Raw genomic sequence first — 14,931 nt, 5'->3', positions numbered from 1 at the left:
TTCCTGAATTTTGAGAAGAAGCCATTGGACAGCTTCAGGAGCGTTCTACGGAGAAACCCTCTCTGAGATCTTAATGTGAGGCATTTCATTCAGCTACCTGGATGTTCAGAAGCCCAACTCCAAGAAACCAACTCAACTAACCAACTTAATCTCAATATACAAGTCTTCTCTTTAGCCTACTTTAAATAGTGGGAGAAAAGCAACAAAAGCCCAAATCCTAATAAGGTCAAGACAAGGCAAAGGGCTACTCTATAGATAAAATCTCCACAAAGGTCAACTGAGGAAATCCAGAGCTAGAACTGAATCATACGGATATCAGTGAGTCCCATACAGTCATGTAGCAGCAATGTCAATTATTTATACACTGCAAGTTCTCTAAAAAATGTGCCTCAAGCAGCATCAGCTATGCCCAATGCATCCCCAGGACTTACACATTCTAATAAGTGGTTTCTAACCGCGTGTTCTCTACTGTATGGTGATATTTTGATACTATTCGTATAGGACCTTGCCCATCCTACAGGCTTACCTTCCCATGAGGGAGCTCTGGTTCTGTTTTAGAAGATTCACATAAAGTCTTCTTATCAAATATTAAGATGAAGGGAGGTGACACGATGCTACCTGTGTGTTCAGAAATTGCTTCCTCCTCCAAGCTATTTGGAGAAATCTCAGTCTCCCCTGCTTAATAGTCAGTACTAATGGTCTGAATCATCAGAAGTTTGGTAATGCTGAAGCACTCCAAAATTTTTAACTGTCTCTAGAGGCAGGTCATGCTTCTGAATTATGACAAATTATCATGAGGAAAAATAAGTGTAGCCAGACATTTTAAAATGCCTCAACTACAACCTTTCCACAGAAAGACTAAACTACATGTGGTTTATCATAGAACAATCGCACCTCTGTGCCCTGAAATCCCCTAATTATATTCATTTGGGGGTATTAAACAAGCAAAAAAAACTTAAAGAGTACTTTACAACAGCATTCCACTTTCCAATGAAATACTCAGCATCTTAAGTATCATGTACACTTTTTTTCTTGCAGTAAGCTAGATACTGGCTTCTGAGTTTGTTGGATGGGGAATGGGTAACACATTAAAACTGTTATATAAAATGTCTTTTGGCAGAATAATAGGTATCCAAGTTAAAAATAGGAGGTCAGTTTGTTGCTTTGTGGTCTTTTCAAAGTTGAAACCAATCTTTGTTCCCTTCTACTGAACCTCAGTCACTACTCCTGAGTGGAGATGGGCAGAGGTGCCTGCCCCTCTTCCTCAGGCTTCTCAGCAGCTGCTTTCTTTCTGCTGCAGCAAGGCTTAAAGAGATGGGTGTCAATGAGAACTTCGCCAAAACTGCCCTTAAAGATGATCCCACAATGTATTTTCTGTCTTTTCCAGTAGGTAATATCTAAAAAGGAAAAACTGGAGTCCTCTTAGAGCTGGAAGCCATCTCTGTATCTGAGCCTTGATCTGACTGGTTACTGAAGCAGAGACTGGGCTGGAGAGGCACTTGAGGTGCTGTGAGCATCAGGATTGTGGTGTTTAAATTCCTTCCACAGTTTACTCATGTGATTGCTTTTCATCCTGTTTCCAGTTAGAGTTCTCACTTTTTTTTGTTTTAAATGTTGTCTTTAGACTGGGTCCTGCCCTTGCATCTACCACATGATTCCAGTTTTGTTGGTTTTTTGTTGTTATTTTGTTTTTGTTTTTTGTTTTGCTTTGTTTTTCTGGATCAGCTGGCAACTTCTTCCATCTTTCCACAAACAACACACAGACACTGCAGATGTCATGTGCAACCCAAATAGCTCTGAAAATCCTTTTTGTAATGTTTACTGTCCATGAACCAAGAGCTGGAAGACTTAGCTCTGCAGATACAGCAGTCCTCTGTTCTTCAGTGCACCTTTGGCTTGTGAAAACCAAACATATTTCCTTCTGGGAAATAGCTTCCACGTGCAGCAGCATCCACACAGGGCAGGCTGCACCGAGAAAACCCCTGCAAGCACTCACTGTGCCCACAGTGAATCCAGCAAGTTTGCTGATTTTATCTGCTGCCTAAGTTAAAAAAAATTCTAAAACCTACCCAAATGTTATAGCCTAGAGCAGTAATGAAACAAAAATGCTAAAGCCAATTAATGATAAAAAAAAATGTGAATGTGTATATACTTGTCAAAATTCTTAAAGTGGTAGTGTGGAGCTATTTTAATGGTTGTAGCAAAAGAAATGGAGTCAAACCACAGGGGAAAAAATGAGTTTGATGGGATATACTTCATAGTTCTCATTCATTGTTTGCTCCTCATTACAAAAACAACCCTCCCCCATATTTATAACACTTTTATTATCTCCTTCTATTTTGTAATCAGAAGGTCCTATGGTATATACCTATGGTTACTTTACCATGATATGGACCATGCGGAAAATAGAAACAATGAAGATGATTGAGGAACAAAGATATGAAAATGTTTTCATCAGCTCCTATTTAGACATAAAAAACAATCCATATCATGAGGTGTGGTGGTGCATGTCTTTAGTCCTAGCATTAGGGAGGCAGAGGCAGGAGGCAGTGTTTGATGCACACCCCAATTGTTAGTTTCTGCCACGCCGCAGCAGCCTGCATCTGCTGCTGCCACCACAGCAATTACGTCATCACTTGTCATTGGGTTCTTTCCACCCTCAGCTCTGCCACACGTGCAGCCTTAAAAATGCCCACCAGGCACAGCTCACTCCCTTTCCATCTCTGCCTTTTTCACATCTCTTTGCTTCTCCTCTCTTGCCTCTTCTTTTCTCTCTTGTGTCTCTTCTTCCTCTTGTCATTCTGTCTCTCTCAAGTCCCCACTCCCACACAGCCCTTCACACTTCCACTCACCATTCCCCAATGAACCTCTTTGCATTAACTGTTGCTGGTGCTGTGTGTTGCTTAGTGGCATACCTTGGCAGGACCTGCTGAAAGGTACTCAGTATCACCTCGCTTTCTTTTTTATTTATCATTTCACCAATTACTTAATTTAATTTAGTTTATGTGCTTTGGGGTGTGGGATAGGGAGAGGTGTGCATGTGGAGTTAAGAGGACAGCTCTTTGGAAGTCTTTTTGAGAGGATGCCAGGGTTGCAGCCATCTTAGAGAAGGGTCAGACAGGGGACAACAGGCCCTTGGATAAATTGTTCTTAAAAAACCCACCAGATGATCTGCTGCCCCTTCACCCCTAGACAATTAGGAGCTGCACACCAGGCATTTCCTGCCATAACCTAAAGGATATGCTATAACATGACTGGCATAATAAACAAAGCACCAGATATGTCCTCTGAGATATTTTCTGCTGTTATAGATTGTATACCATAGCTGTCATAGGGAATGAGTTACCTGCAGATAAAAAGTGGGATGTCTAACTGTCAGAGGAAATGGATCTGCTGGTCAAATGGATACAATAACATAGATTGCTAGAGGATAGGGCAATTTCCTTTGAGTTGCAACTCTCCAATCAGTTCAAACCAAGCATCTCTAACCTGACGTAAGCACCAGTCTTGAGCTTGTAATGATATAGAGTTGGAATTCCCCTAGATCTCCTACCCTAACCATTAGAAAAGCCCTGCTTGAGTGCTACTCAGGGTCTCTCCTGCTCTGCTGCATCAGATGGATGGAGAGACCCAAGTTAACTGGCAGCAATAAAAAGACTCTTTGCTGGATTTTGGTCTCATGGGGGTCTTTGGGGTACTCAGGGTACAACATGTTCCATCCCGCTACCTTGTGAGATTTCAGGGTTGAACATAAATTCTCTGGTCTGCTTGGAAATGCCTCTCCCCAATGAGCATTGCTAGTCCTTGTAGCAGGAATATTAGAGGGTCTTATTAATAAAATCAAACCCGAGGCCAGTTATTGGGGTGAATGCTGGTAGATCAGAGAGACAGAACAAGCCACAGCATTCTCACCTCGCCGGATCCTCAGCTGGTCTCTTCTCCACAGAATGGAGGCCTCTGTGTCCTCATCCCAATGGCTCTCAGCTGAACTGCTGCTAGAAGCCTGAATGCTTAACCAGCCAAATGCTCAACCAGGCAAATGCTTCTAGTTTCTGGTCCTCACAGCTTATAAACCTTTCTGCTTTCTACCACCACTCCCTGGGATTAAAGGCTGCTTTCTGGGATTAAAGGCGTGAGTCACCATGCCTGGCTGTTTCCAATGTGGCCTTGAACTCACAGAGATCCAGAGGGATTTCTGTCTCTGGAATGCTAGAATTAAAGGTGTGTGCTAACATTTTCTAGCCTCTGTATCTAGTGGCTGTCTGTCCTCTGACCCCAGATAAGTTTATTAAGGTACACAATATTTTGGGGAACACAATACCACCACAAGTCCTCAAACAGTTTCTTGAAGAAGAGCTTTTATTTTTTTTTTTCTTTTGCAATTTTATTTCACTTCCAGCACAGCGTGATTGATGGCACAGAACTCAGAGCCTGGAGGCAAGGCAGGGTGTCCAGAGCCAGTTTTTCTGCCTTATTGTTGAATTTCAGACTTGATAGAGGAGCTGACAGTTTGGTTCAGCTGGTAAATTAGGCACTAGTCACCAAGCGTGATGACCTGAATTCAGTCCCTGGGACCCACATTTTTTGGGGGGCAGAGTACCAATCCCTTACATTGATTTCTGACCTCTATACATGTACTGCGGCATGCATGTCACACAAGTGCACAGAAATAATAATAGCAATAATAAATCTAATTTAAAATTGATGGAGAATATTGTTATGTCTATCTCACAGAATTTTAAGCTTTACTGGAGCTGTGTGCCAATAAAAATTATGTTGATTTCTATATTTTATAAACTCAAAATCTGTGTTAACTTTGTGTTAAGATTAAAAAATAACAAATATGCTTCTAAATTTATTTAACTCAGTTGTGCTCTGTTATTAGCTACCTATGTCTAAACACAAAAAAGAGCACCAGACTCTAGGTACAGAGATTATAATGCAGGACTAACACTTGCCTCTAAAACAAACATGTTTTTGTCAGATGACTTGCAGGGTGCATTCAGAAACTGAGGCCAAACAAAAATCCAGCATCTTTCCAAAGAATCCATTAAGGCCCAGGAGCTAACTAGAGCAAGTATACAAAAATGCTTTGAACTCAAGGTGAGGTCAAGGTCACTGGGTCTTATGAAGGCAGCACAGCATGATTGATGGCACAGAACTCAGAGCCTGGAGGCAAGGCAGGGTCTCCAGAGCCAGGGCTTTGCTAGCCTTGTTCTCAGACATTCACTCAACCTCCCAGCTTTCATTTCAGATGGTGAGATGAGAACTGTTACAGTTGGCCACCTTCCTTCTTTGTGATTGTGAAGAGCATTAAGAGTTCTAACAGCAAATGACCGCCATTGTTCATTGTTAATTACATGCTAATTGCAGGCTGAATGTCCCTTATATAAAATGCTTGGGATCAACAGTTTAAGATTTCATAGCATTTTTGTATTTCAGATGTTTTTAGATGTGAGATGCCCAATCAACCAGTGCAAGGTAAGCATGGGGTGCACGGGGGGGGGGGGGGTGATGGTAAATTCAGTTATATATAGAGAGAGTGAATTGAATTGTGTCAGTACTCACTTTTGACGAGATTTATTTAACAGGTTTCAAACACACTTCAGGTTATAGAATATTCTGTGCCAAGCACTGTAGCACACATAAAGAAATACTCAAGTTTGAAATCAGCCTGGGTAGCTAGACTTAAAACAAAAAGAGGATGAGATAGACAGACAGACAGACAGACAGACAGACAGACAGACAGACAGATAGATAGATAGATAGATAGATAGATAGATAGATAGATAAAATGAAAGATTAAAACCTTCTCATCTTGGCCACTTCTACTCCTGATAATTATTTACCAATGGGGTCCTTGCTGTTCTCTGGAGCTTATGTTTTCAGATAATTCCAGTATTTGCCCTTTGGCAATGAAAATCTTGGAGAGTCCTAAGATCCATCCAATAGATTCTTATGAAATCCTTAGGTTTTATAAGATGCCCTTCCTGAGGAGAAGAACAACTCAAATGTCCAGAAGAAGCCAGGATCTTCTTATGACTACTTCCATTCCTGGTTCTTAACGACATTACTGTGTTGATGAACTTTAACTTATGTGTAACAACAGCTCTAGTTTTCCTGGAACTCGCCCTGTAGCCCAGGCTGGCCTTGAACTCACAGAGATCTGCCTGTCCGCCCAAATGTTGAGATTAGAGGCATGCTCTCCAACCACCTGGCATTAAATTGTATTTCTTTTTTTTCCATTCACAGGCAGGTTTATTAGGTCACAGCTCAGGCTTGCATCACTGGCCGAGACAGCTCTGCCTGTAGCTTCACTCCTGAGCCTGCGAAGCGGGTACCGCCGCGCTGCAGCACGATGATATCACGTTCTGTCAGCGGATCCCCGTTCACCGGGTCCACCATGTCCTTCTGGATCAGTTTCTCTACACACTCCAGGGTGACCACAGCCCCAGAGGGCCACAGCACTGCACATGGTGTGGCATTGCTCAGGCTGTCTCGGGTCACAGCACACACGTAGCGCTCACTGTGTGTGATGAGTCCCACGCGGTCTCCAGAGTCGTCCAGCTGCGTGAAGTGCACTGGCATCAGGTCCGACATGCGTAGAGGCTTCCCAGACATCGGGCAGGTCACAGTGCGAGATGGTTTTTCCAGCTTGGTGGCCTTTGCCTCAGGCGTCAGTGAGGGAATCCAGAAGCTGGGCAGCGCTTTGTTCTTGTCCTTGCCTGGGGGACCCACCCTGGGCCCTGGCTGCTCACCATCTGTGTTGGGTAAGGTGGCAGCTTTGGGCATGAAGGGGTTGAGGGGCCGGCTCACGATGGCTGCCTCCTTCTCCAGGAAGCCTCGAACTTGGTCCTGGGCTGCAGCTTGCTGAAGCTGTTTCTGCTCTTCCCTCCGGGCTGCTCGCTGCTTCTCATCGGCCTTCATCTGCCGGGCAATCTCTTTCTTCTGGTGTAGGATGTACTCCAGGATCGCCTCCCGTTCGTACAGGTAGCCATCTGGGGTGAACACAGGATCATGGCAGGGCTGCAGTGAGAGACAGCAGCAGTCAAAGTCCTTCACGGCGTCCCGGCTCAGTCGGATGTTCTGGGTCCCATAGCCTGAGGCCGCTGCGTCCCTCTTCTTCTCATGGTAGGTGTAGACAGCCCCTGCAATACAGTTCTTACCATGCCGTGTCATCCTCACAAACGGTTATCCGACCCGTCGCTGCTTCTACTGTGTTATGATGACACATAAAGTTCCATTTAATAACACACTAGGAAATAAACGTAGATATTGTAAATTTTCTTTCTACTGTGATTTCTTACAAAGAGTAATTGTTTCCTCGACAACTCCTGATCAGATCCTGTTTCCACGAATCTGCAGACTGAAGCTTGTGAGTCCTCGCCGGAATGGATCTCAGCCGAACTGCTGCTAAAGGCCTAAAAGCTGAAAAGGCACTAGTTCCTGGTCCTCACACCTTATATACCTTTCTGTTTCCTGCCATCACTTCCTGGGATTAAAGGCGTGTGTCTTTCCCAAGCAAGACATGATATCTCAAGTGCTGGGATTAAAGGTGTGTGTCACCATGCCTGGCTGTTTCCAGTGTGGCCTTGAACTCACAGAGATCCACATGGATCTCTGCCTCCCAAGTGATAGGATTAAAGGTGTGTGTGCCATCATTTTCTGGCCTCTATGTCTAATGTGTTGGCTGTTCTATTCTCTGACCCCAGATAAGTTTATTAAGGTACAAATATATCAACCACAGAACTCCCTCTCCCAAGTGGAGGCAGTGTGGCTTATGGGTGGAGTCCCTGCCTAAAACCTCACAGTGAGTGGCTGGGTGCCAGTATGGTTCACCAGTGGAGCCCTTGCCTAGAATCTCCCAGAAGGGATCTACAGGCCTGGCTTAGTGCTACTGCACTTGGCTACTTGCAGAAGGCCCTGGCTTCCATTCCCAGCACTGAAAATAATAAAGAAAATAACAACAGTGTAGGTGGCCCCAGGAATGCATCATGGGTTGACTGGACTCCAGCCAAAGTCTAACATGGAACACCAGGAGAACTGTGGGTGTCTAGAAGCCCAGACACTGCTGAAGGGCTACATTCCAGGCTACATACATTGCACTAGAGTTTTGGGGTTTTGGTTTTGTTTTCTTTTCAGCACTGGGAATGGAACGCAGGTACTCAGCATTGGGCAGACACTTATTACGGAGTTACAGCCCCAAGCACTCAGGAGGCAGAGGCAGGCAGATCTCTGAGTTCAAAGCCAGCCTGGACTACAGATTGAGTTCCAGGAATGTAGCTAGGAGCAAAGCAGGAGTCTGAAACTTCTAGCCATAACTCTCAATGTGAGCCCGCATAAAGGGCACCATTGGCCAGGCAAGAAGTTGTCTGGGCTGCTTGCTGGTATCCACACCCACTGAGAGCCTTGGTTACTTGGGATGAGGATCTTGACAGAAACTGAGAGTAGAGCACATATCGTAGGAAATTAGAACAAGCCCTAAATGCAATGTCTGCCACTCTTAGAAGACACAAGGCTGGCATGGTGGCACACTCCTGTGTACATAGCACTAGAGTTTTGGGGTTTTGGTTTTGTTTTCTTTTCAGCACTGGGAATGGAACGCAGGAACTCAGCATTGGGCAGACACTTATTACGGAGTTACAGCCCCAAGCACTCAGGAGGCAGAGGCAGGCAGATCTCTGAGTTCAAAGCCAGCCTGGACTACAGATTGAGTTCCAGGACAGCCAGGCTGTTACACAGAGAAACCCTGTCTCAGAAAAACAAAAACAAAAATCCCTTTGTTGTATACTGAGGACAGTAACAGATTTGACTATGGCTTTGGACCTGTACCCTTCCAACTCTGTACACTTAGGGACAACCATGCTGAGGGTGTAATAGTGAGGTGCAGATTGCTTTGGGAACCTTGGCCTACTGTGTCTACCAGTTCATGCCCTATGGAGCTAAGTGATATGGTAGAAGCCATTAGGGCTGAATTGTCAGGAAGGCAGGTCTTGAGAGAGAAGTGATAACCAAAGCCACTGAGACAGAAATTCCTGAATTATAGATCTGTTAGCCTCATATTTTTATTTACTTAATTTATATGTCCAAGTGTTTTACCTAATGTGTGTCTGTGCGCCATGTGCATGCTTGGTGCCTATGAAGTCCAGAACAATGCCCCTGGAACTGGAGTTACAGGCTGCCATGAGCCATCAGGAACTGAACCTGGGTCTTCTGCAAGAGCAGCCAGTGCTTTTAGCCACTGAGCCATCTCTTCAGCCCCCCATTAGCTCTATTATAATTGAGATTTAATTATTTTTGTCTTCTGCATTTGATATAACCCTGATCTAACTAATGTTAGTGTGATGGTGTGTAGACACACATGCAGGCAACACTTTGTACACATAAAATAAATCTTCTTTTTCCTTCTTTTTTTTTTAAAGAAATACACAATCCAACATGGTGGCATGACTTTAGTCCCAGACCTCAGGGAGCTCTATGGTTGCTTGGGTGGTTTCTGCAAGGAGTAGGTTTTAGTTTTCCTCTTCCACCCTTATGGTGATATTTTATTTGTGCTGAAATGTGATTTTATTTGTATGTTAATAAATAAAGTTGCCTGGGGGTCAGAGCTAATAGCAAGCCATAGCAGAAGTCTGGCAGTGGTAGCACACGCCCTTAATCCCGATCACATGACAGGCAGATCTCTGTGTGTTCAAGGACACCACCAGCATGGAGACACACGCCTTTAATCTCCATACCAACCATAGAAGACCTGGAGTTCTGTATAGACAGGTAGTAACGAGAAGGTCATGTGGTTGGGTTTACAACCAATTAAAAGGCAGAACAGAAAGTCAATAAAAAGACAGACACACAGGAAGTAGGTCTCTTTCTCAGGGGAAGGATGGCAGCGGCAGTGAGGGGTAAGAAGACGGTTTTAGTCTCAGTTCTTGGCTACTGCTCTGACCTCTTAGGCTTTTAACTCTGCATTTGGCTCTGTGTTTCTTATTTAATAATAAGACTGTTACATCTACACACCCCCCTGCTGTCTGTTTATTTCCTAGGGAGGGTCTCATTCAGTGGTGAATGAGAAGGGCATGAACCACAACACTACCCCCACCGTGCTCCTTCTTGCTTTACCTGGGGTAACTGGCAGCCTGGCATCCACTGTTGCTTGTTGTGCTGTTGCTGTTTGTAAGCTTTGAAGACTTATGCCAGTGTAGAAATTTGGTGTCCTCTTAAGTCCAAAGCAATATGTACAGAAAACAAGTATATCTTGAGAATGCCATAGGAAGTCAGTTGCCAGCACCTCCACAGCACACAGGAGCACAGGCCCATCGAGATGGCTGGGTGTTGAAGGTAGTCCAGCAGATGTGCCATTAGTTTCCCATGTCTGATGAATGTGACTGTCCCCTATTAAACAAATCCTTCTTGTCCTGTATACACAGTTTCAAGACTCCTGCATCTCTCTCTGACCTCTAAGCAAATACATCAAAGGTCAACTGGCTTGATCTCTGACTGTTCCCATAACAGGTTTCTGTACTGGCTGCTGGAAAGCCACCTGAAGGAAGGAGCAGCATATTGCCAAGGACCAAAGGCAGGGCCTGGCTGGGGCTTGGGGGTTGGCATTCTGGCATCAGAGAAGGAGCTGCCAGGCTTCCCTCAGAGCAATCAAGACAACCTCTCACAGACACGCCCACAGTCCAGCCTGATCCAGACAACCCCTCACTTCCCAGGTGATCCTAGATTGTGTCAGGTGGACAATGAAAACTGACCATCCAGGGGTCTCTGTCAGAAAGGATATGATTCAAGTGTTTGTGATGGGAGCATGGGGCAGTGTGTCTGAGGGCACAGCCATACGTCCAAGGAACTACTTGCAGAACCAGGGACCTGGTGAGGATTGGCTACTGCATTCTGTTGGTTTAGGGGCTCTGCAGAAATTAGAGCCCACTGGGTACCTGACATCTGGGCACTTAGGAGTTGGAGATAGAAAGATCAGGAGCTCAAAGTCATCCTTGGCCACACTGGGGAGATTTAATCCAGTCTGGACTACATGAGACCCTACCTCAAAAAAAAAAGCAACAAAAAATTCTCCAGGTGGGGATGAGAGCAGCGCACGAGTCTGGCTAGGATTTTCTCATGTCACTGAGTGAGGGCTGTGATTGAAGCTGGGCCAGTCAGGGGCCAGGACCTGCCTGGATTAAACAGAGTGCTCATCTAACAGTGACGATGACTGGTTAGGGATGTGTGCAGACATTTTATGTGGATTTTCATCATTGGTGGTTTATGGGTTATGATCATCCCAAGATTTGCTCAGCAGCTGCTGGTTGAGTCCTTGGTGCACACAGCAACCCTGGACAGGCCCTGACTAGCCCAGAGGTCAGCAGTACCAAAGCTGAGGAACTGCTTTTATTTTATTTTATTTTGTCATCACTGGCACCTTGGCACATGTGGCATCAGAGGACAGCTCTGTGGGTTCTCTCCTTCTAGCTTCCTTTGCATTCCCCAGATTGAGTCCATCATCAGGCTTACCAGGCAAGGAAGGGCCCTTATGGGCTGAGCCAGCCAACCAATCCCAGTGTTTTTTGTTTTTTTTTTTTTTGGTTTTTTGATTTGTTTATTTGTTTTGTTTTTGTTTTTTGTTTGGGGGTTTTGGGGGTTTGTTTGTTTGTTTGTTTTTGGGGTTTTATTGTTTTTTTTGTTTTGTTTTGTTTTTTGATACAGGGTCTCATGTAGCCCAGACTGGCCCAGAAGTTGCCTTGCGTCTGAGGGCAGCTCTGAATTCCTGAGTGCTGGGTTGGGACTTGAGCACAGGAACTACTAACTTCATAGCTCCAGAAGTCAGTAGCTCCTGTGGTACTGTGAAGTTTCTTAACTGTTTCCTTGCATAGCATGGTTGTAAAAGCAGTAAAATAGAGCCCCTCCCTACCTCTTTATAGGTCACCACTTTGAACAGATTTATGTTTATCTCTAGGAATTACTTATTGTGGTTTACGGGTTATGATCATCCCAAGACTTGCCCAGAAGGGCTCCATCTTCAGCACCACAAAGAAGAAACACTTAGCCTAATGGCAGCCATGGTCCCTTTAGTCTGTTTAGAATGCCTGTGCCTGGGGAGTTGACAGGGTTTGTTGTTTGTTTTTGAGACAAGGTCTCACTGTGTGGCCCTGGCTGTCCTGTAACCCATAGAGATCCAACTGCCTTTGCCTCCTGAGTCCTCTAAAAGTAAAGGTGTGGGCCACTAAATTATGCTTGGCAGTAATTTGCTCTTCTGAGAAAGAATTTGTTGAGGCTAGAGAGAAGGCTCAGCAGATCTTAGAAGGCTGGAGAGATGGCTCAGAGATTAAGAGCACTGGCTGCTCTTCCAGAGGACCTGAGTTCAACTTGTAGAACCCACATGGCAGCTCACAACCATCTATAATGAGATCTGGTGCCCTTTTTGGCCTGTAGTGACACATGCAGGCAGAACTCTGTATATCTAATAAATAAAATCTTAGAAAAAACGGAAGGGTAAGTCTCTGTTTGTTTGCTTGCTTGCTTGTTTTTCACAACACCTGGCTATTCTGAAACTAGCTCCATAGACCAGAATGGCCTTGAACTCATAGAGATCTGCCTGCCTCTGGCTCCCAAGAGCTAGGATTAAAGGTGTGTGCCACCACCTGGCAAAAAAAAAATAGATCTTAAAGAAATAAAAAGGTTTCCTCCACCTACCCAACTCCCACCCCGTGAGATGGCTCAGCCAGTAAAGGCACTGGCTGCATGCCTGGTGCCCTGAGTTCAGTCCCTAGGACCAGCCTAGAAGGACCTCAGCCCACAACAGTCTCACTCACCACAGTAAATAACTTCCTAAAAACAAGACACTTAAAGAGGCTTATTGAGCTCATGCTTCTGTAAGTCTGTGCACAAGGACAAGAGAATTGAGGAGCTGCCCCTCACCTCAGCCACGAGGCTCACAGGCACAAGAGTCCAGCACCCACACACGGGGGCCCCAAGCAGTACTCTACCAAGAGGTGCAGGCCCAATGGCACTGACAGTGGCATTCTTTGGGCAGAAGAGAGCCGAGTGATGATGGGAAGAGGAAACCTGCAGTCCACCATGCTGGATGGGCACGGCACAGCTCCACCTGACCTAGACCTTTCAGCCATCAATGGTAAGTGGTTTCTTTTAGCCCCTCAGCAGCTGAGCTTGTAAGGATGGTCCACAGCCTTAGAAAGCCCTTGTTGCCAGTTTGACTCCCTGCTGTGAGAAGAATCTGTGCCTTTCATGCACACCAGGCCTAGGACTGTGGGTCCCAGTGTGTCCTCAACTGGCAGTGTGGGTCAGTTCCCTCCTGCCTGGTGGGGTGGCAGGTCCCAGGCTGGGTGACTGTACCAAGTACAGGTCACAGGCTGGGTGGTGGTAACAGGTGTGGGTCTCAGATGAGGTGGCATCAGCAGGTGCAGGTCCCAGGCAGAGTGACAGCAGCAGGTACAGGTCCCAGGCAGTGCTTCTGTCATAAAGGGCATGAGGGCCTGGGTGCTGGGGTTGAGGGTGACATCTTCCGCTTGTGACAGTCTGAGTCGTGAGTCAAGAGGCACCTGTTATGTTCTTGGTCACTTATGGTAGGACAAGCCTGAAGCCCCAAGCTGGGGCAAGAGGATTATTAAGTCTTAGGCCAACATGGACTACATCTCCAAAATCCAAGTGAGAGACTTTTTTAAATAAATGAAATGGTCTATTTTAGACAAAAGCATATTCAGGGAGGCTCCCCAGCTAGACAGGACAATGTCAAAGAAAGCCAGCTCCAAGTCCTTTACCACCTCTCAGAGAAAGAGACCCCTTCACAAGAAGAGACAGGTAAGTACAGAGATATTGGGCAGTGGGTAGTTCTGACTCCCAGCGCCTAAGGCTTCAAGTCAGAGGCCAGGACTGTGCTCCCCATGAGACCTGCTCAGGTGAGTGTGTTCATATACTGAGTGGGGTAGGGGATACCCATACAATTTCAGGCAAGTATAGACCTGGCTGCACCCCCAACCCCTCTGACACTATTTCCATTTGAACCTATAAAGTACACAGAGGTTGGGGGTTCTACCATACCCGGAAGAACCAGGTGAACTTGGCTTACTGAGAACTGAACAGCTGGGCCCTGCAGGATCTGCAGCAGACCATGGACATGATGGAGTCACAGATGCTGCTGACCCTGCTGTCTGTGTAGGTAGCTTAGCTGGACCTCATGAGCACCAGTGTGTCTTCTGCCATCTTCCCCACCCCACCTGAGTTGGCCTTGCACCCACAGATGGAAGAGAACATGATTCTGCTGGAGAAGGATGAGAAGGACTTGGCAGCCATGTGCTGTGAGGAGAGGCTACAGGACAGGTGCTGGAGATGCAGCACCAGCTGCTGCTCTAGCAGAAACACCAGGAGCAGAATGCCATCCTGGATGCCCAGGTGGGTCTGAGAATGCTCCTGAAGCCAGGGGTGCATGAGGGAGCAAGGGTCAGGGTGTCACCACTGCATTCTGCCCACTCTGCATAGACTGTATATGGACACGTGTCTGCCACAAGATGTGCAGAATCCTTGGCACCTGCCAGCTGATGGCAGCTCCATCCCACCCTGGTGCCTAACACAGCAACAGTATCCCATCAAGGGCAGATCAGAGGGGTTCCTGTTTCCCGGAGGAGATGGCTAAGTCAGCCTCCAACCTTGTGACTTTCCTGTGGCCAGGAAACCTGAGGCTGGAGGCTGCCAATACCCTGTTGGCTGCATTCTCAATCTGCTAGGGAATCCTGGGGCAATTTTCTAAAGCTAAGCACATGGTTTCCATGATTGTACCCTTAACACAAAGCTGGTGTAACCATCCCCATCTTCCAAGTGCCAGGATTAAGGACATGTGTCACTACCACCTGGCAATAGCCTCCCTCCAAAACATGCATTAACCTGTATTTAGATTGTTAGCACAGCCTACAGAACAATTTT

At 45.9% G+C, this 14,931-nt stretch overlaps 1 protein-coding gene and 1 pseudogene across 1 annotated transcript; both read right to left on the bottom strand.

The window, feature by feature from the left end:
- Nucleotides 1–1,221: 1,221 nt before the first annotated feature.
- LOC131901233 (SIN3-HDAC complex-associated factor-like) lies at nucleotides 1,222–1,946 on the bottom strand (annotated as a pseudogene).
- Nucleotides 1,947–6,241: 4,295 nt separating this feature from the next.
- On the bottom strand, nucleotides 6,242–7,179 carry LOC131901230 (nitric oxide synthase-interacting protein-like). The gene has a single exon (XM_059252456.1). It carries the CDS (start codon nucleotides 7,177–7,179, stop codon nucleotides 6,274–6,276), a length of 906 nt encoding a protein of 301 aa, XP_059108439.1. The 3' UTR covers nucleotides 6,242–6,273.
- Nucleotides 7,180–14,931: the final 7,752 nt, after the last annotated feature.

This window comes from Peromyscus eremicus, unplaced genomic scaffold (genome assembly GCF_949786415.1).
Source record: "Peromyscus eremicus unplaced genomic scaffold, PerEre_H2_v1 PerEre#2#unplaced_58, whole genome shotgun sequence".
NCBI lineage: Eukaryota > Metazoa > Chordata > Mammalia > Rodentia > Cricetidae > Peromyscus > Peromyscus eremicus.
The sequence above is the reverse complement of the archived record's forward strand: the minus strand, read 5'-3'. Positions and strand labels throughout refer to the sequence as shown.